Here is a 20,299-nt window from a genome sequence, read left to right as displayed (position 1 = left end):
CTGATAGGTATCTCCGATTTCAATAGATTACTTTGTCACACACACACACTTATTGGAACTCCTGTGCATTTTTAAAGGTGCCTACTATCGACAAGCATTCACCCAAAAGATGACATGTTTGCAATGAAACTTCAAGGTGCTCTCTGGAGTGGTAGGAGAGTTGCACAGGCTCTGCTCTCTTACTTAGTGGGTTTCAAGCCTGGATCAACAATTCGTTAGTTACATAACCTTAGACAAGTTACTTACTCTGCATTTCTGTCCTTTTGGAAGATAATTATATTCCAACTTTACAGGAATATTCCCTGTATTAAATGAGATAACATACTTGAAGCACTAGGCACTGTGCCCGGCACATAATAGCAGGAGCCCATTAAGAGCAGACAATTAGGGACTTCCCTGGTGGTCCACTGGTTAAGACTCTGCGTTCCCAAAGCAGGGGGGATGGGTTCAATCCCTGGTCAGGGAACTAGACCCCACATGCTGCGACTAAAAGATCCCACATGCCTCAACAAAGATCCTGAAGATCCTGCAGATCCCGCACGTGGCAACGAAGATCCCGTATGCCACAACCAAGACCCGGTGCAGCCAAATAAATAAATAAATATTTTAAAAAAGAAAAAAATAGCAGACAATTATTTAAGAGTACAGGACTTCCAAGTCAATAATTCCCAAACATTACCTCACAGATAATGATTACCTGCAGTTAAAGCTAATCACAGGAAGGAAAGATTCTGAAAGCCACTTCCCTGGAAGTTACTTCAGGTCTCATGATCCACATGGGAACAAGAATCTGGAATGCCAGCAACAGGTTTCTCAGGATATTTGCTTTCAGAAGAACCCACCCCATTCCACTGCCCTCAGCCAGCAGGGCAATACCTGTGTCCCTCACAGTCTTCCCACACTCCTCGACACAGAGAGTGGCTGTTTCTCATGCCTCCTGCGTCTTGTTCCCATAAGCTTGCTCTAAAAGCTTCTAAAGTTTTCAAATGGAAATACTTGAAAGCAAACTTCATGCTCTTATTTCAAATCCTCAAGAGGCTCAACATTCTCCTTGCCCTCTTATTCCCAGTTTCCTGGCTCCAGGTAACATTGTGAAGGTGAGAGCTGTCTCCACACCCAATAGAGTCTGATAGAGGGTTAGGAGGCAGCCAAAGTAGTCTCTTTGTCTTTGTTCCAAGATAAAGAACTTTTTCAAAACACGTGCATTTTCAAAAGGTCAATGGTGATAGGATTACAGGTATTTGGCATTTTTAAAATGACTTTCTGCATTTTCCTAATCATCTATGACAATGTATTATTTTTACTATAGGATTCTTTGGGACCTTGTGTAATTACAAAAGCACTTTGTGCTCAATGAAGAAAACTTAGAAAACACAAAGGAAAAAAAGTTCCCTTAATCACATCAGGTAAAGATAACAGCTGTGGGGCTTCCCTGGTGGTGCAGTGGTTGAGAGTCGGCCTGCCGATGCAGGGGACGAAGGTTCGTGCCCCGGTCCGGGAGGATCCCGCATGCCACGGAGCGGCTGGGCCCGTGAGCCATGGCCGCTGAGCCTGCGCGTCTGGAGCCTGTGTTCCACGACGGGAGAGGCCACAGCAGTGAGAGGCCCGCGTAAGGCAAAAAAAAAAAAACAGCTGTGAACATTCTGGCATATGTCTTTCCAGACTTTTCTCTATGCAGAGATGCTTCATTTTTGTGATCTGGGAAAAAAGTAAACATTTAAGAGACAAAGTCTTGGGTCTTTAGTCTTCAATTTATTTCTGTTTTTAAACAGCATCTAATGGCTTGGAAAAGTCCCTAACAGCAAGGGCCTGCCCCATGCACTCCCAGAGGCTCCCCCAACCAGGGCTGGGGTCCAGGCTCCAGTAACTCCCCCTCAGCCACACCAGCCATCAAGCCTACTTTCTCTCCATCTCTGGAGACTTGGGACAGAAGAGGGTCTCCAGTTGGAGGGAAAGACGGCACTAAAGGACACTGCGTGGAAGGATTGGGCTCAGACACAGCTGCCTTGGTTAGTCTTAGGATATTTGGGGATTTGGTAGCATGCTCAGACAGACTGCGGGAGGGCTCAAAGAGGGGCTCCTGGGCTCCTCTCTGGCCTCACTCATTCCTGGGCAAGCCTTACAGCAGCCCTTGCTCTTGCCGGGCTCAGTGCATTGCCTTTAGAAGCTGGGCAAATGGTAGCCTGTGTAATTCAGCATGCCTTGCTGTGACCTGGTCAGCTGCACTTTACTCCTGGCCTAGACAGGGTGGGTAACCAGGAAGGTGGCGAAGATTCAGCCCTGAGGGTCCCACTGCCTCCTGCTACAGGGTTTGGGACCTGACTGTACCAATCCCTTACCAATTCTCACCTAAAGGGGAATAATACAAGGGCATCTCTTTGGGAGGAGGGGCAAACCTGGGCATTTAAACCCCAAGCACAGGCACAGATGGGCCCCCAGGCCAGAGACGCCTCAATGCATGCACTAAAGCAGCAGGGGCAGCTCAGCTAGGAGGCTAGGGGCCCACAAGGTTGGATCTACCCTCGCCCAACTCCTCTCCGCACCCATGGTAACCATGGAAACATAACCACCCCCTCTGCCAGCTGCCTGGGTTTAGACAACCAGGCCTGGCCCACCTCCACCCAGCCAAGGCCTGAACTGATGCCAGGCCAGCCACAGAGTGGTTGCAGGAAGCACTGGGATTGGGTGATTTGGTCAGTCCAGCCTTCCAGCACAGCTTGGGAGGACTACCACAGGAGCCTCCACACCTTGCTGCCTGGGCTGGGGTCAGGCAGGGCTTAGTCAGCCAGCACAGTGGCCAGCAGAGCCAGCCGCATGGCCCCAGATGCCCTCTGCCTGTGGGCTAACAGCTACTGTGGGGTAGTAGCCCTTGCTGCAGCAGCAGCAGCCTCTGGGACTCATTGACGGGGCTGTCTGGCTGCTGCTCCTCCTGCCCAGGCCGCTCAGCCAGCCCCCCGGGGCTGAGGATGTACCGACAGTCACTGGGGGTGCCCCCCACGGCCCCCAGGCCACTGCCATCCCCAGCCCCGCTGCTGGCCGGGTCCCCGCCAGGCAGCTCCAGGTTGCCTCCCTCGGCAGACTCCTGGGCTCCCTCAAGGTTGATATACAAGGGGTCCTGGCTGGCGGATAGCACAGACAGGCGGCCCAGGACATTCTCCAGCTCCATTCGCAGACATGTGAAGCTCGGGCGCTGCTTGGGGTCGGCGCTCCAGCACTGGTACATGAGCTCATACCTGGGGCAGAGAGAAGGGTGAGGGGACGTAGTGAGGAGCCAGAGAAAGGAGAAGGAGGGTCCTTCTCTCAAAAGCAGAGGCCCTTTAATCATATGAAGCCAGGATTTAGAAAAATGTGATTGAGGGAGTTCTCTGGTGGCCTTGTGGTTAAGATTCTGGGCTTTCACTGCTGTGGCCCCGGTTCAATCCCTGGTCAGGGAATTGAGATCCCACAATCCGAGCAGTGCAGCCAAAAATTTTAAAAAAATTAAAAAAGAAAGAAAAAGAAAATAAAATGTAATTGAACACTCTAATGTATAGGGCTTACTATGTATCTGGCACTCTTCTAAGCATTTTACATTTATTATTAATTCTCCCAATACTGTGAAATAAGTGATCCCTATTTTACCAACGTTCAAACTGAGGCACAGAGAGGTTAAGAACCTTGACTAAGGTCACACAGGTAGAAAGTAATGAAGCTAGGTGGGTCGGGTCCAGAGTCCCTCTTACGCTATTTTGGGAAGGGGTAGTAGGAGTGTTTTTGTCTTGTGGAACACAGCCTGGAGTCAGGGTTATTTTACGGGGGTGATTTGGGAATCCACCCTTTGTCCTAAATCCTCACCTGTTCAGGGGGTCTTAAATCCTCATTGTTCATGAGGATTCTCACCTTCGAGAATCTGAGAAAAGCTTCCAGCCCTTTTCCCCTGGCAGGGACACTTTTTACAATTTCAGGAGCTTTGCAGATTCCCTGAGGTCTTATCCCTGTTCCCAGGGAATGCCTCATGCTGAGAAAAAAAAAGTAAGTAAATAAATAACAGGAAAGGATTGAGACCAGATCTAGTCATAGCAAATGCCTGACTTTCTTGCCTGTGCCCACGATAAAAGCCCCAAACACTCCTCCGACTCCAGCCCTCCTAACAGGGGCCTCCAACGATGGGGGGAATCATGCCAGACACTGAATAGGTCGTGGGAATGGTCCAGGCCATGGGTATGTGGCCAGGCTGGAATACACTGTCAAGGCCATGCCAGGAGCCAACTGGCGCCTGTCTACCAGGCTGCCTGGTGGGAGGCCAGCGCCTGCCCACCCTCTATTGACAACACTAACTCCAGCCCCAGATGACACTAAGCCAGGGCCTGGTCCCCACTGCCCAGCAGAACCTCTGTGGCTCCAGAGGCCCAGGCAGGCTACAGCCACCGGGAGACCTGACCTTTCTGCCCCTGACATGCCTGAGCTCTGCTGAGACGTAGGGCCTGGTTCATGTACTCAAATTGCCCTCTCTCCCACAGTCCAACCTCAGGGCACTTCAAACCCACTGTCCTAGAGAAAGAGGACCCTACCATTCAGGCTGAGCCTTCCTCTGCCTGTCTCCATTCTTGGACCTCTTGAGGTCCAACCCCAGAGCAGGAAATAGGTTTGTGGACTCCTTCCCTCACTAAGACTTGTACTAGTGAAAAGGTCCTCCGGAGGCCCAGGGAGACTCTGGCTTGCATGGGGTGGTAGAATAATACTAGAATAGACAAATCATAGTTGGGTTCATGGTTAATAGGCACATTCTAAAATCACACAGATCTAGATTCAAGTCCCAACTCATTCACTTAATCGCTGTGTGACCTGGGTCATGTTACTTAACCTCTTTAATCCTAGTTCCTCATCTACAAAATGGGAATAATAATAGTCTTTTCCTCATAGGGTTAGAGGAGGATTACCTGAAAGAATGCCTGCAAAGAACCCAGCTAATGTTAGTGATACTGTCTTCTAGTCACAAGGGGCTCATGACTCTCCCCGGTGCAGTGAGTGTATCACCACCCTGCCCCACTCCCAAGGGCTCCGGGCTTCCAGAAAGGAGAGGAGGCAGTACCCTTCTCCCAGGATCTCAGTTTGTTATCTTAGGTCTCTCCACTCCCTCAGAGAGGAGGCCAAGACAAGAAAGGAACCCAACCTCCCGCCCCCAGCGCCCCCTCCCTGTCAGGGAAGGAATGTGAGGGAGCAGCAGTTTTTTTCCTGCCCCTGTGCAGCACTCCCTGAGGGGGAGGGAGAGCTCAGCCTTAGGGAAGGAGTGGGGGTGGGGAAGAGGTGACAGGGAAACCTGCACTGTTGCTCACCCTGCACCTTCTGCCCTTAGGTGGGATTCCTGGTTCTCCCTGGAAACTGGAGAAAACAGAGTGATAGGAAAAGGCTGGAGCAAGAAACATGGGATGGTAAAGGGGGAGAGAAAGAAAACAGGAGCAGTAGATGAAGAGGGAGTTTGGGGTAGAGGTCAGACTTCCCTCTAATGATGAGGACATGTCCACAAAAAAAAAAGAAAAAAAATTAAAGTTTAGTTGCGGATCGGAGCTCCCAGTGGGCCAGCAGCTGTTGCGGCGGCCATGAGCTGAAACCCCAAATACCTGTTTCCTCCCAGAATCCCCTTCCTGGGGCACTCACACGTCCTCCATACACTCCGGAGGCTGTTTCAGGCGGTTCCCGCCGATGAGGTAGTTGTAAATCTCAGCGTTCTCAATGCCAGCATACGGCGTCTGCCCACGAGTCATGATCTCCCACATGGTCACCCCGAAGGCCCACTGGGACAGAATCGAGGTTGGAGGGGAGATGTCACTAGGCTTCCTGAGCCAGGCAGAGTCCCGGGGCAAGCATATCTTGGGGCTCCGGGGCCTCATAATGGGGCAGCCAAAGCCCAGAGAGCAGTGCTAAAGGTCCACCCACGCACTAGTCCGCACTACTGTGTTACCGTCAAGTCTCACTCTGCCGCCCTGCTCACCACGTCACTGTGCACAGTATACAAGTTGTCAGCCAGGCTCTCCAGGGCCAGCCACTTGACGGGCAGTTTGGAGGCACAGCCCTGACGATAGTAGTCCCCACTATAGATCTTCCGGGAGAGTCCAAAGTCGGCCACGCACACCGTCATGTCTTCCGCCAGCCTGTGAGGAGTGTCGGAGGATGGGGTCAGCCTTCTGCCAGGCTGGCAGCCTAAATCCAGAGCATCTTTGTTCTCAAGCCGTCCCCTCACGTAGCAGATACTGTCCCAGGTGGGAGCTGACCATTAGCTAGCTCTTCCTGGCACTGCTTCCTGCCTCCCAACCCCGAGCCCTCCAGAATTCACATACATGCAGTTCCGAGCAGCCAGGTCTCGGTGGATAAAGTTCCGGGAGCTCAGGTACTCCATGCCACAGGCAATGTCCACCATGAACCGAACCAGGGTCTGCAGGGGCAGGTTCTGGTGGGCAGACAGGGCGAGCTCAGGCTAGACCCAGTCAGGGCAGGATGAATGGGATTCCCTGGCCAGAAAGCCTAAAGACTGTCCTCAGATTCACTGAAAGGAAGGGGATGAAGGGGCTTCCCAGTGCAAGGAAGCCTTGGCAAATCTGAGGGAGAGCACCCAAAAGTCAAGACTCCCCCAGTCTGGGGCTCCACAGAACTCTTCTCTCAGGAAGGGGCCTTGCCCAGCCTAAATTCCCAGCAGGGATTTGTGAAGGAGAAGGAAGCCTGTTAGCAAAAAAAGTCAAACTTGGAGCCCACCTTCTCCCAACCAACTCAGTTGGCCCTATCCACCAAGCCAACCTCTCTCCCAGGGTCTTTGTCCCTTTCCAACTCCTGGCTGCTCCCACCCCAGGCACTCACAAAGGGGTTCTCCCCAATCCGGGAGGCGAGCAGGAAGGCGTGCAGGTCCCCGTGCTTCATGAAAGGCAGGATGACCATGGGGGTGGGGAGACGGCCTTTGGCCCTGCTCCGGAGGCTCACCCCTGGGGACAAGGGAGAGTCAGTGGGGCACATAAAGGTCAAGGCAAGGTTCAGGTTCAAGGTCAGGTTCAAGGTCAAGGTCAAGGTTCAGGCATCTGTATGAGACCCTACCTGCTGGGTTCTACCTCTAGCCCTGGTTCTGCTACCTCTTTCCTCATTAAGTTCCACACTGGCCTGGTGACTACCCAGGAGGGACTCTGGCTGCCCCCCCAGTCTCTGGAGCATCTTCTCTGTCCCCTCTTCCTCTGTTTATATGAGCAGCCTTCATGGAACAGGGTCTGCAAACTGAACTCCTTACCTAGAGCCTGATCAGATTTCAGCCAGGCCGCTCCTTGCTCTTTTGGTGTCTGCTTACTCACCAGGCGAAGTCCGAACTTCTCTCCCACAGAACTGCCCTCGCAGTTGGGGGAGCGTAGTTTTAGCCCTATTTTACATTTACCTCCCCCAAGAAGGGGCTCACCAACAAGCTTGGCCACGTGTGGGTGGTCAAACTCCTTCATGCAAGCCGCTTCCCTGAGGAACTCTTCAATGTCGCTTGAGGCAATTATGTCAGCTGGGAGGAAAGGAGGGAGGGAGTGAGGGAAATGTGCCCCCAGTGGGCCCAGGAAACAGTCCGGCCATGAGCAGGAGAAACTCCCACGGGCTGGTGCTATCCAACAATTTCTCCACTCGCTCATGCCTTCCCTTTGGTTTGGAGAGTCAAACGGCTCAACCAACCACAGCTTTAATCACCCCGAGTGAAACCAGAGGACAGTCACTGTTGACAGCAGGGGACAAAGGCTGGGGCACCAATGAGTGTGGGTTTATGCCTGTGAATTATTGACATGGTACAGACAGCATCCCACTTAGTGCTAACTCGTCTTGCAAAGTCTAGGGGCCTAGCAGAGCCTGCTTCAGGATCAGCCACCCCTTTCACCCTCCCAAGTGACGTCCTCACTCCACTCCAGTACTATTCTCCACTCACCTTTCAGCATCTTTACAGCCACTTTCACAAAGGAGCCATCCTCCTGCTTCAACTGGGCCTCCCTCACTGAACCAAACTCTCCTAGGAACCGATCCAAATGATGGTAAGTCCCCTTGGCCTCCTGTCCCCAACCCAGAGCCCTCCCAGGGGATCCCTCATAGGGACACAAAATCATTAGACTCTGGGGCCACTGAAAGAGGCTCCCTCCTTCATAGCAAAGCAAAGTATGCTGGGCTGGGTGTGATGACACCTCACCCCTCCTCGTTCACAGCCTCCATTCCCCCAAACATCCCAAACCCAGGAGTCTACAAGCATATGCCGTTCATAGGAGCTGACCTAAATCCACACCCTCAGAGTGACGGAAGCAACCAAACACACCGGGACATGGCAACTCATGCCAATCCCTGCACAGCCTCACACACCTTTGCCCAACATCCGGCCCAGGGTGAACTGCTGCTCTGGGATGAGTACATCCTCCAGTTTGTCCTTCAGCTCATCACTGATGCCCAAGCTGTCCACTGTGGGGAGGCGGGTGGTGAGAAAGGGGAGGGACCTCTCTGGTTCCAGATCCAAAACCCAGCCTGCCTCCTGCACCCCAGACTCCACCCTCAAAGCAGAGATGAGCTTAGGTGAGCTCTCCCACAGCTGGGCCGGCGATTTCCATGAGGATGGGTCTGTGTCTTTTCCACGGTGTGCTTAGGACTCATCAAGGTTCAGACCTATTGGTCAAATTAATAAGAGGAATGCAGATAGGGGTCCAAGATAACCCACTTTTTCCTCCTATGGCTCCCCACCACTCACTCACGTGTGGCCTCGATGCGCTCGGGCCTTTCCCGATTGAAGGATCGTGCTGCCCGGAAATGAACTGCCGGCTCCCCCCGGGCCATGACACTGTCAAAGGCTTGCCTAAAGGGAAACGCAGGACTTGGAGTCAGCTCCAAGGTCTTCAGTTACCACCTGCCTCTCCCTCTGTGCCCCCGCCTTACCCAAACCGTGTCTCCTTCCGTGTCTTTCGAAGCAGGATGAGGGCCAGGGCAGCAGCCGTCACCAGGGCTGTCAGCACACCCAGGACCACAGGCACCCAGGATGTGCGGCTGTGGGGAGCACCCCGCCGGCCTGTGGGAGACAGGGGCAGGAAGCAGCACGAGCTAGCCTGATTCCAAGGAGGTCCTTTAGAATTTTCCAGTGATGGCCATCTGGCCTGGTCAAGAGGCTCCTCTCACTCAGTAAGGGTCCAGAGTGGAAAGAGGTTCCAAAGGAAGAGCCAAGGGTTCCTACTCTGTCAGTGACAGGCGCTGACTGTTGGGACCTACAGCACGACCAGGGATTTCTATGCAAGCTGGAGGGCAGGGGGAGGAGAAGGAGATACAACCCTGGCCTCAAGTGCTTGACTCTGAGTCTTTGGGCCTCTTCAGAGGGGAGGCACTGCCAGCCTCCTCCCATCAGTGTAGGTTGCCCTTGAAAGCCTCCATCCCCTGTCCCCTTCCCCTTACAGGTCTTGCAGGTCTTACCTGCATGGTCATGAGAAGAGACCACCAGCGGCTGACTCCAGGGCCCACAGCCAACTGCACTGGAGACACACACACGCACAATCAGGTCCTTCTGGGGATCCCAGCCCGTCAGGTTGGCCCTGGTCCCCTCCACTGTCAGCTCACCCTGCAGCCAGGAAAAACCCCCATCGCACACCGAGCCTGAGTAAAAGGCCTCCAGCTGGGGCCTGAAGTCAGAAAAAGGTCTCGCTAGGAACGTGGGAGGTTAGGGACACTGTGGGTTCAGGGGCTGCAGGAACACAACCTGCTGGGAGTCATCACATTCCTGCCGCAGGCTGCAGAGGCCTCTCCTGAACACAAACAAGGCTCAGTCCGAGAATGCAGACGTGGGGGATGGGCAGGAACTGGGGGGTGGGGGAGGATAAGAAGGCTTTATCTGTGTCCTTCCCCAGTTTGTGCAGGAATGCGCTTCCTGCTTTCTTTTCAAAGTGGACACTGGAGGCAATCTTAACAGGAGACATAATCCAATGAAGAGTGCAGCTTGCAGGGGAGGGCGGGAGGGGTAGACTCCCCGGGATGGTAACAGGCCCACCAAGGCCCCCAGGCTCACCAAGGACAGCCCTTCTGAAGCTCAGAAGGCCTCAGAGCCGTGAGGGCCGACTCTAGTAGTCAGCAGAAGCTTTCCTTACCTGGGTTCCGTTGTCTTGAACCCAGGACAGTTTATAGGGTCCCAGAGGGCCTTCTAAAGGACCTTCAGGGATCACTTCTTCCCACTCCAGGATGAGGCCTGAGTCTGTGTGGATGGCATGGAGGTTCTGGGGAGCAGTGGCTGGGGCTGTTCCCAAAAAAAGAAGGTTGCTAAGAGCCCTGCCCTACCCACCACCGCTATCCCATGCAGGTCTTTGGAACTAACTCCAAAGAACCAAATAGCTCAGAGAACGACACTGGGGGAAGAGTCTGCTTCCCAGGTCTGACTGCTCTCACCCATCGCTCTGGGGAGTACGGGTGGGTAATGGCAGAACCCGTACCATCCCAGTTAGGCAGGGTATTGCTCCTCATCACCTTGGTTACTGCCTCAGCAACATCCTTCACTCTCCTCTCACAACCCTGCCAGCCTCCTTGCAATTGCTAGGAACTCCAAGCAAGTTTGTGCCATAGGGTCATTGTACTTTGTGCCCTCTTCCTGCAGGGATTTCCCCCAAATATGGCTCTTTCCTTATCATTCAGACCTCAGATCTCTGTATGGGGGTACTCCTGGAGCACCCTGGGGCACGCTTCACCACCATACTACCTGATCTTTCCCACTTTGCTTGTCTGCCCCACCCACTAGAACTAGAGCTGAATGGGAAGGGGACTGGATTTATCTCCAGGCAACAGGCCCTCAGTAAAGTGTTTGCTGACTGATGCATGATCCTCCCTCTCAGGTAGCCCTCTCTCAATCAACGCCATTCAGAACTGGAGCCAACACTACCCCTACTACCCCAGCCCCCGGCCCCATTCATCCATGCCCAGGTACTCTGCTCTGTAAGTCCCTTACCTAGACCCTTTGTCCGAAAGGGCACCCAGTCAGCATATGGAGAAGGCCCCAAGGCATTGGCACAGCGAACCCTGAGGCTATAGTTGGTGGCAGGGGCCAGGTCCCGGAGCAGACAGGTAAAAGGTGGCACAGGGACCACAACAGCCAGGACCTCCCAGCCTCCTGGGGCCTGAGTCACCTACAGAAAAACAGAAAATTAATTATGTGGGACTTCTCTGGTGGCACAGTGGTTAAGAATCTGCCTGCCAATGCAGGGGACGTGGGTTCGATCCCTGGTCCCGGAAGATCTCACATGCCGCAGAGCAACTAAGCCCGTGAGCCACAACTACTGAGCCCACGTGCCACAACTACTGAGCCCACGTGCCACAACTACTGAGCCCACATGCCCTAGAGCCCATGCTCTACAACAAGAGAAGCCACCACAATAAGAAGCCTGCACATCGCAACGAACAGTAGCCCCGCTCACCACAACTGGAGAAAGCCCACGTGCAGCAACGAAGACCCAACGCCACCAAAAATAAATAAATAAAATTTATTTTAAAAAAAGAAAATTAGGGCTTCCCTGGTGGCACAGTGGTTAAGAATCTGCCTGCCAATGCAGGGGACATGGGTTCAAGCCCTGCTCCGGGAAGATCCCACGCGCCACGGAGCAGCTAAGCCCATGAGCCACAACTACTGAGCCTGTGCTCTAGGGCCCGCGTGCCACACTACTGAGCCCGCGTGCCACAACTACTGAAGCCCACGCACCTAGAGCCCGTGCTCCACAACAAGACAAGCCACCGCAATGAGAAGCCCGCGCACCACAACAAAGAGTAGCCCCCGCTCGCCACAACTAGAGAAAACCCCCGTGCAGCAACGAAGACCCAATGCAGCCAAAAATAAATAAATAATTTTTTTAAAAAATAAAGGAAATTAATGATGTAAGGCAGGGAGGTTTCTTAGGCATGTGAGATGAGATGGAAGATGGGACAGGTAGGGGGATGGTTGGGGGACTTGAGTTAATGCCTCTTCAAGTCTATCAGCAGAATAGCCAAGACTTGGAAACAACCTAAATGTCCACTGACAGATGAATGGATAAAAAAGATGTGGTACATATATACACAATGGAGTATTACTCAGCCATAAAAAAGAATGAGATAATGCCATTTGCAGCAACATGGATGGACCTAGAGATTATCATACTAAACGAAGTAAGTCAGGAAGAGAAAGACAAATACCATATGATATCATTTATATATGGAATCTAAAATACGACACAAATGAACGTACCTACGAAACAGAAACAGATTCACAGACAGAGAACAGACTTGTGGTTGCCAAGGGGGAGAGCGGAGGAGGAGGGAACGATTGGGAGTTTGGGATTAGCAGATGCAAACTTGTATTATATAGGATGGATAAACAACAAAATCCTACTGTATAGCACAGAGAACTATATTCAGCATCCTGTGATAAATCATAATGGAATATGAAAAAATATATATAACTGAGTCACTTTGCTATACAGCAGAAATTAACACAACATTGTAAATCAACTATACTTCAATTAAAAAAGTCTATCAGCAGACACTTGCAACCCACCCCTTCCCACCCGCCACCACACCAGGTTCCATGCCTCCATGTCTTTGCAAAAGCTGTTCCCTTTGCTGAGAATAACCTTCCTAGCAAAGTCCAACTCATCCTTTAAGATTCAATACAAATAGCACTCTCTCTGTGAAAGTCTTTCTCAAATACTCGAGAAAATCCATGCCCCTTTCTGTTTGATGCATAATTATGTTAGAGTGGATACCACTCTTTGTAACTGTTTACATGCCAATGCAAACTCTCAGAGCAAAGTAACTGGGAGCCTATGGGCACCATGAACCAGGCCTGCTCCTTACATTTTGGGGACCCAGGGCAAGAGTACAAATGGAGATCCAGTGTACCATATGACTAAATATTTAAACGTTAAAAATCAGCGAAAAGACTATTAAGTAAAATATTTTCTATCTTAATGTATTGACAAACAAAGCTACAAAACAACCTGGAAGATCGGGTTTACGTTTATAATTCTCCAAATCCTTGGAGTCCCAAGCCAGAATGTGGTGGCACAAGAAGAGCCAGGCTCCAGCCAAAGGTCTGCAACATGAGGGACATCACGTGCATGGCTGTGGACAGTGCTGCCTGCATACCTACTCCCCCTCAAATGGCTGCCCTTTGAGCTCAGAGGTGCACATACCTTAGCATGATCCATCCTTGGGAGGATGGACCAGGGAGAGGCCCATATAGGCCCCAGAAGCAGACTCAAATTAAGGGGAGAGGGGTGTGTCCTGGTGAGCTGGATGGGAGTGTTCCCTTGGCCCTATGGATTCCCTGCCCAGGGGCAGGGGGTGCAACCAAAGGAGGGCCAGAGTGGGATACTCTAAAGGGTGGAGCCGAGAGCAGGGGCCTTTGTTGCCCAAGAGAACTGCCTAGAACCATGTCAAAGGTGCTCATTAAATACCTTTTGAGTGAACAGACAAAAATGAACAAGCCTGAATTGCCTCATTTTTAGTATCATCTTACCCAGCTTTCCCACTGTCTGGGGCCTAGGACCTCTTCTGGTCCCCCTGTTCTCTTTGGCATGGGTCAGAGGTTGGGGCACAAGAATGCAGGTATCAGATAAGTCAAAGGTTTGGGTTTTCACCCACATAAGAAAAACTCTTCCAGGTATCCCCAATCTGCTCTAGTCATCTGTTTTCCAGCCTGAAGAATGCACAGGTTGAGCCGATCTGCCGTCACTTGATTGCTAGAGCACCCTATGATAAGGGGCAGTGGCCAGGGCTCTTCCTGGTAAGGGAATGTCACCTGAATAGAGCTGGAGACCAAGCCCCATGGGCAAGACTAGGTAAACGTGATACCACTGTCAACAAAGTGCCACCAAGGCAGCCAGAAGGGGCACAGCCAGGAGAGCCTGTCCGCCCTCTCAGCCTACCTGGACCGTACAGGATTGGAGCAGGGCTTGGCCATCGGCACCTGGCGTCCAGGCCACACTAGCATTGCTGCTGGAGAGCTTCGTCACTGTGATGTTGAAGGGGGCTGCAGGCAGTGCTGTGGATGGGGACTTAGAGTCAGTGCCCAGGGAGGATAGAAAAAGAGGGAGAAAGCATGGGAGTCGAGCCTTGAGTTCCTCCCTAGGGTTCCCCCCAAAAAAACTTAAGATGGCTACTCAGCACGCCCAGGACCACAGTAATACACAAGTCAAGCCACTGGCAGCGAACAGCTGCTCATAACCCGAGAGAGCGCCTAGGCTGTGGAGAGAGGTTACTGCTCCCTGAATCGGGGGCCCTGTCTGACCAAGAAATAGGGTAAGATAATGTGTGTCTGGCGGCGGGGGGCGGGGGGGGGAGCATGGCACCTCGGCCTTGGGAGATACCAGTGAGAGGCAGCTGACCCTGCGGCCACAGCCCATTCCTGCACACACCGGCTCTCTTCCCCTTTCCACCCTGCCCGCTGTGCACAGCAGCCCTTTGGGTCTCCTCTATCATCCTGCTAGGCTGTTATCCCCACCCCCATTCCCTCGACAGGGGCTGGCAAAAGCAAGATTGGGCCTGAGCCTTGACCATCTCCTGCTGGTTCCCTCCCTCCTTCCCTCCCAAGGACTCTGCTTCGTGATGGGAAATCTACTGTGACGTCAGGTTTCTATTCTCATCTCAGCCATGGCAGGGTCTCAGGTGCTCCCACTAGGAATGGAGCCATGCCAATTAACCACTCATCCGTCAGATCCCAGCAGGACCCAGGCGAGCTGGAACAGCAAACAATTCTAACTTCACCCACAGCCTGCTGAGAATGCCCCTGCCTTACCACCCCTCACCTCCCAGGGTCCTCCTACCTTGAAGACGAACAGTGGCTGGGCGAGAAGAGGCCAGGCCTTTTACGTTGTGAGCTTCACAGGAGAACACAGTGCTCTGGGTCACCCCTGGGGCCAGAAAACCTCAGTCAGCACCGCCCCCCAGCATCAAGTCCCACTCAGTCTGGGATTGGGGATAGTCAGGCTCTGGGTCTGAATATCCTACAATATCCAGCCAAAGGAAAGGTTCCACAGTGTGGGCCCGGATATAAATCCCAGGGCTGGGGCTCTGTTTTCTCATCTCCCAAATGGGAGAATTGTGAGAACCAACTGATGCAACATATGTAAAGTGCACGGCACACAGTAAAGCACTTGAGAAATGTTATACTGCCCCTCCCACCACAATCCCATCTCCCGCGGACAGTACAAAGCTGCCTCCCTTTTCTGGTCACTACTTTATTGCACATTCCAGGGCCCTTCTCTATTTGCTCTGTGCCATATCATTGTTCTATTTGCAGAGTCGCTGCCTTTCAATAGTTCTCTGCTCCTTATGCATGTGTCTTATCTCCCCAGTTATACTAATTCCTGGGGGGCTGGACCGATGGCTTCTATTTCCTTTGTACTCCCTTGATCTCCCATGGTGCCTAGCACAGTGTGCTGTGTGGAGTGGGAGTTCAGTGAGTGCTTATTCTCAAGCTGGCTACCTGACGGTCCCAACCACGCACATCTGGAGAGAACTGAATCCAACCTCCCTTCTCATCTGCTCCAACCCAGCGCCTCCTGAACAGGATCAGATCCTGCAGTCCACCTCCTTTGAAGATGCGTATTCCTAAGGGACTTGGCAGATCAGAGTCCGTCCCTCCCACCTTACAGTACATGAGACTAAGCTCAGACTCCCATCTTTTTCGGCCAGTTCAAGCCTTGACCAGAAACATTAACTTTGTTTCACAGGTTAGCAAGTCTCACAAGTGTGTAAGGTATGTGCCTGAGGATCCTGGGGTCCAGGTGGGTGGGCAGGCGTGGCTGCTTCTGGTCTAACTCTGTGGAGGTGTGGACAGATACAATTGTTTGGGAAAGGTTTGGAGATTTCTGGAAAAGGCCATTAGAAGAGGAGGCCCCTGTATCTTTGTGCTGGTTTCCCCCTCCCCCTTTTCCTTCCCCCTGCCATTCCCCACTCTGCAGCCTGAGACTCTACTTCTAGGCAAGTCTACCAGACACTCCTCTTAGCTCTGCATGGGCTGGTTCCTGGCTTCTTCCCTTGGGAGGGTGGGGGGGGATGGGTGCCCCTGGTCCCACACATTAATCTTCCACGGCCAGCTGTGCACGGCCTAGACTGCTGTGAACGAAGGAAAGAGGCTTCAGCATCTCCTTAGGCACACGCAGCAGGATCACCACTAATCAGCCCACCAGGCCAGCCTAGCACACCTGACTAATGAGCTTAGTAATGGTGGGTGCAGCTCACGAACCCAGGCACTCTGGACACTCACGACCGCAGGCTCAGTGATTTAAGCAGATTTGAACTCTGCCAGCCTCACCACCCCTGCTCAAAGCCCCTCCTGAGGCTGCTCACCTGTTACATTTAAAACGGAAGGAGAGGGAGCAGGTCCCCCAACCTTCGTGCCTCCTCTCCACCAGACAATGGTAACAGGTTCTGGGGGACCCACGGCCTCACAAAACAGTTGGAAAGGGGCATTGGGTGGCACTGCCAGATCTTTTGGCTCCACAGTGAAAAATGGCACACCTAGGGGGAAAAAGGCGGGTGGGGAGTGAGCCTTGCCACCTCTCAGCTTCCGACTGCCCAAGCCACAAGTCTGCTACCATCTGAAGCCCTCTATGCGGAAGGTCCCACGGGCCCTTATGATTGGGTCAACTGCAGAACAGGCATCTGGCTTGAGGGGGGAAGCTTCTCTTTTTTGGCCCCATCAGGGATATTCTTTATGCTGTACCCTTGGGCCTGACAGATTCTCCCTTTTCAGACCTGCTCTAACAGCCCTTCTCAAAGCAAGGGAAGAGGCAGAGGGTGGGGAGTTGGGGGAGGGGCAGTAAGGGAGGGGGAGGGGGCGGGAGCTTTAGCAGAGTTCTGCTGGCAGGCCCCAGATCCCGTTCAGAGCCCTTTGTTACTTTCTTAGTCACTTTGTTTTCCGGGGTTGCACAGCTTTGAGCTCCTGCAGCTGCGGATCCTTCCTCCCCTCCCCCATCCCTCCCCCTCCTGGCCTGGCCACTTGGCAGAACAGGGTCCAGCCCCAGATGGGTGCTTGAGGCTTGTTTGTCAGACAACTGAAACTTGACTGCACCCCATAGATGATGGGTCTTAGTTGCCCCTCTGGCTCTCAAATACCCAGACTCCAGTGGGTATGGTCTTCCATGGCTGCTCCAGGCCTGGAGTCTGGCGCAATCAGGTCCCAGAGGGCAGTGGGGCAGCCCAGCTTCCACTCAGATTTCTTGGGCATAGGGTGGTCACTAGCAGACAGCATCTGCTCCAGGCCAACACGCCCAAGTGGCTCTGCCTCCTCACCTTCTACCGTGAGCCACACTGGCTGGGAGGTCTCGGTTTCGCCCCCATCCTCCACCTGGCACCAGTACCGGCCCGCATCAGAGCGCTCCACTGACTTCAGGCTGTGGAAACAGGACACCAGGTCTCCCAGGGTCAAGGAGGGCAGCTCTGCTGGGCAGATTCAATGGGTTCAGCCTGCCCCCACTTCTAGAAGTCTCCGCAGGTTGCCGAATAAAAAAACCACAGACCTCTGGGCATCAGCATTGCCCCCAGCTCCCAAACCCCATGGAAAGAGCACAACGTGTCCCCAGGCTGGCATCCCACACCTTCCCCCACGGTCCTGCACCTGAGGAAGCCAATCCAGTGCTGCTCACTGACTGGGATGTACACCTGATCCACGCTCTGGACCACAGCCCCGTCCTTCACCCACTGTATCTCAGGCTCCTCCATCCCCTCCACGCTGCAGTTGAGCTTCACCGGCTGCCCCTGAGACACTGTCAGCTTCACTGGGGCTCCCATGAGCTTCAGGCCTGAGAGGTGGGAAGGAGAATGTGTCATTCTGCTTGAGAGGGATCCTGTCTCGAGAAATATCCCCCATCCTACTCCAAAACCTAGGTTCTGTGTCAGGGGGCTCATTATCAGCCAATGGCCAAGGAAGCAGAGGCAGGACAGTGTGGGAGGGAAGGTAGCCTGGACCCGGGCTGGGGGAAGGAGCATGACAAGCTCTCCAGGCACCATTTCTGCCACTGCCAAGTTCCTCCCAGCTGTAAGGAAGTGACTTCTTCCCCGTACCTCCCTGCTGGGCAATGTTAAGTCAGGCCCAACCACCAAAAGGAAAGCAAGCCAGGCTGCAACAGTGGGGCGCTTTCATACACCTGGGGTAGGTACTGCCCTGGGAATCACTGCTGCACCCAGTCAGTGCAACAGGCAGCCAGCTCTCCACCCAAGGTGTCAGCCTAGGCCCTGCACTGCTGCTGGCATCCCCCTGCACCCTACCCTAGCAAATGTAAGGAGGCTGAGGAAGGGAAGGAGGGGGTGCTCCCCTGAAGTGGAGAACATATGGCTGCAAAACCACGTCAGAAAACACATGGCAGCCTTCCTGGCAGCCAGCCGCTCTATTAATACCTGAATGGGTGCAGGGTCAGGCGCTGGGAAGGTAGGAGGTAGAAGGGAGGGGAGGGGCCCTGAACAGGGAGCCCGAAACCCCTGAGCTACTCTCACACCAACAGGGGCACTACCCTCTGAACACATACACACACACACACACACACACACCCTCAGAGAGCGGCAGGTGAACTATCAACATAGCTGAAATCCAGTTCTGCTTCTTCCTGCCCTTTGCTGTGTGACGCAAGGCAAATCCTGAGCGCTCTGATCCTAAGATACATACACCCTTCCGCTTGTAAATACTTGTCACTCTTTCCCTTCCCTTCCCTGAGATGCTGATAAGGCAGGGAGTGCTGTCTGAAAAGAAGGTGCCTGCTGGGTGGCTGCTGCTCTGCCCTGTGTCTCTTCCTACTCCCTTCACCCTCTCAGGACCAGCCACAGCGCAAGGAGGGGTAGCCTTACACCCCATACATGCCCAGCAGTCCCAGGGGTGTGTAGTGTGAACTTGGGGATCCCGGTGCTGCAAGAAGCACTCCTGCCATTGGCAAATGCCTCATGGCTATGTGGGAACACAAGGCTGAGCAAAGATCAGCAACCCTGCCCCAGACCATCCTCTCCAACACGCCCAGTTTCAGGAAGCTCGGAAAAGGCACCGCGACTAGAGTACGCCCAGGTGTTTTCTGTGACTGGGCGCTCTCGAAGCCCCTGTACCTACATGATGTAGGGGTGCCGGTGGGTGCTCAGTCCCAGCCCCTGTGGCTTCAGAGTGGGACCTTCGTTTGTGTGGGGCGGGTGGATGTGGTCCCCAGGACTGGGAGGGGAGAGCAAACAGCTAGGAGCGTCGAGGCGGGAAACGCCAATCCCAAACACCCCCCGCTGACCACTCGGCCCGCAGCCCCGCTCCTTTCCTTACAACCCCGCCAGATGAGCCCGGACGCGAGAAAGTTGGGGGTGGGGGCCGCGACCCGAGATCCCGCGGCGAACGCACCGCTGAGCCCCCTCCCCCCTCCCGAGCCTCGGCCTTCCAGCTTGGAGCCCCCCACCCAATTCTCCGGCCCGCCCAGGCCCGGGGCTCGCTCGGCTGCCGTCCCCGGGCTCCGACCCCGACCGCGCCCTTCCGCAGCCCCCCGCTTTCCGCCGCCCCCCGGGCCAGCCCCTACCTGCGGCCGCGGGCTCGGGGAGCAGCAGAGCGGTTAGACCCGCCAGCAGCAGCAGCAGCGGCGACGGCGACGGCGGCGGCGGCGGCGGCAGCGGCGGGAGCCCCGACCGCCCCATGCTCCGCCTCAGCGCCATCGGCGGCGACCCCGCACCATGCCGGGCCCGGCCCGCGAGCGACCAGGGAGGAGGGACTGGAGGAGGAGGAGGGAGTGGAGGAGGAGGAGGGAGTGGAGGAGGAGGGAGTGGAGGAGGAGGGAGAAGAAGGAGGAGGAGGAGGAGGGAGGAGGGCCGAGGGAGGGGCGGGGGCCGGCCCGAGGGGCGGCGCTGCGGCCCGCACTCTGAGACCCGCACCCGCTGCGAGTCGCCACGGCGGCCGTCAGCCGCGCGGGGTCCCGAGGCCGCTTTTGGGCCACCGCGCTCCTTCCACAGCCGTCGCCGCCGTCGCCGGCGCCGCTGATTCATGTTCTTCTCGGAGCCGCCGCCTCCTCCCCGGCCGGCCCGCCCGCCGGCAGCCGGAGCTCGTACCGCCCCCCCGCGGAGCCCCGGGCGGCTCGCTCCGAGCTCCAACCCGGCCGCTGACTGCCCGGCCTCCGGCCGACCTCCCCCCGCAGACCTCCGCAGCCCCGGCCGGCACCCCCTGCCCCAGCTGCCCCAAGGCCGGATCCACGGATCTGGCTCGGTCCCCTACACGGGCACCCCAGCCGCGCCCCTCCTTTCCCTAAGGACTCCAGCATCTTTTCAAACCCAACACTCTGGATCCTTCCCTCCAAACCTTGCTAGAAGCCTCTACCAC

The 20,299-nt window shown here is 54.5% G+C and overlaps 1 protein-coding gene across 5 annotated transcripts; it reads right to left on the bottom strand.

Moving 5' to 3' along the window:
• Positions 1–1,732: 1,732 nt before the first annotated feature.
• Positions 1,733–19,692, bottom strand: TYRO3 (TYRO3 protein tyrosine kinase). Of its 5 annotated transcripts, XM_060147873.1 has the most exons (20): positions 19,509–19,683; positions 17,588–17,771; positions 17,263–17,363; positions 16,318–16,488; positions 14,790–14,876; positions 13,893–14,008; positions 10,943–11,120; positions 10,095–10,240; positions 9,427–9,571; positions 8,902–9,031; positions 8,721–8,821; positions 8,338–8,433; positions 7,916–7,996; positions 7,412–7,504; positions 6,832–6,953; positions 6,318–6,427; positions 5,972–6,131; positions 5,638–5,774; positions 3,835–3,997; positions 3,103–3,233 (listed from the first exon to the last, which is right to left on the bottom strand). In XM_060147873.1, the coding sequence occupies exons 1-20, from the start codon at positions 19,639–19,641 to the stop codon at positions 3,228–3,230; spliced, it is 2,460 nt and encodes an 819-aa protein (XP_060003856.1). In that variant the 5' UTR covers positions 19,642–19,683; the 3' UTR covers positions 3,103–3,227. The 5 variants fall into 5 exon arrangements, with proteins under 5 accessions (XP_060003865.1, XP_060003845.1, XP_060003883.1 ...); XM_060147882.1 differs by lacking the exon at positions 3,835–3,997 and having other exon boundaries at positions 1,733–3,233; positions 19,509–19,692; XM_060147862.1 differs by lacking the exons at positions 3,835–3,997; positions 16,318–16,488 and having other exon boundaries at positions 1,733–3,233.
• Positions 19,693–20,299: the final 607 nt, after the last annotated feature.

The sequence above is a fragment of the Lagenorhynchus albirostris genome, chromosome 1, assembly GCF_949774975.1.
Source record: "Lagenorhynchus albirostris chromosome 1, mLagAlb1.1, whole genome shotgun sequence".
Taxonomy (NCBI): Eukaryota; Metazoa; Chordata; class Mammalia; order Artiodactyla; family Delphinidae; genus Lagenorhynchus; species Lagenorhynchus albirostris.
Note: the sequence above shows the minus strand (reverse complement) of the source record. Positions and strands in the feature narration are given on the sequence as shown.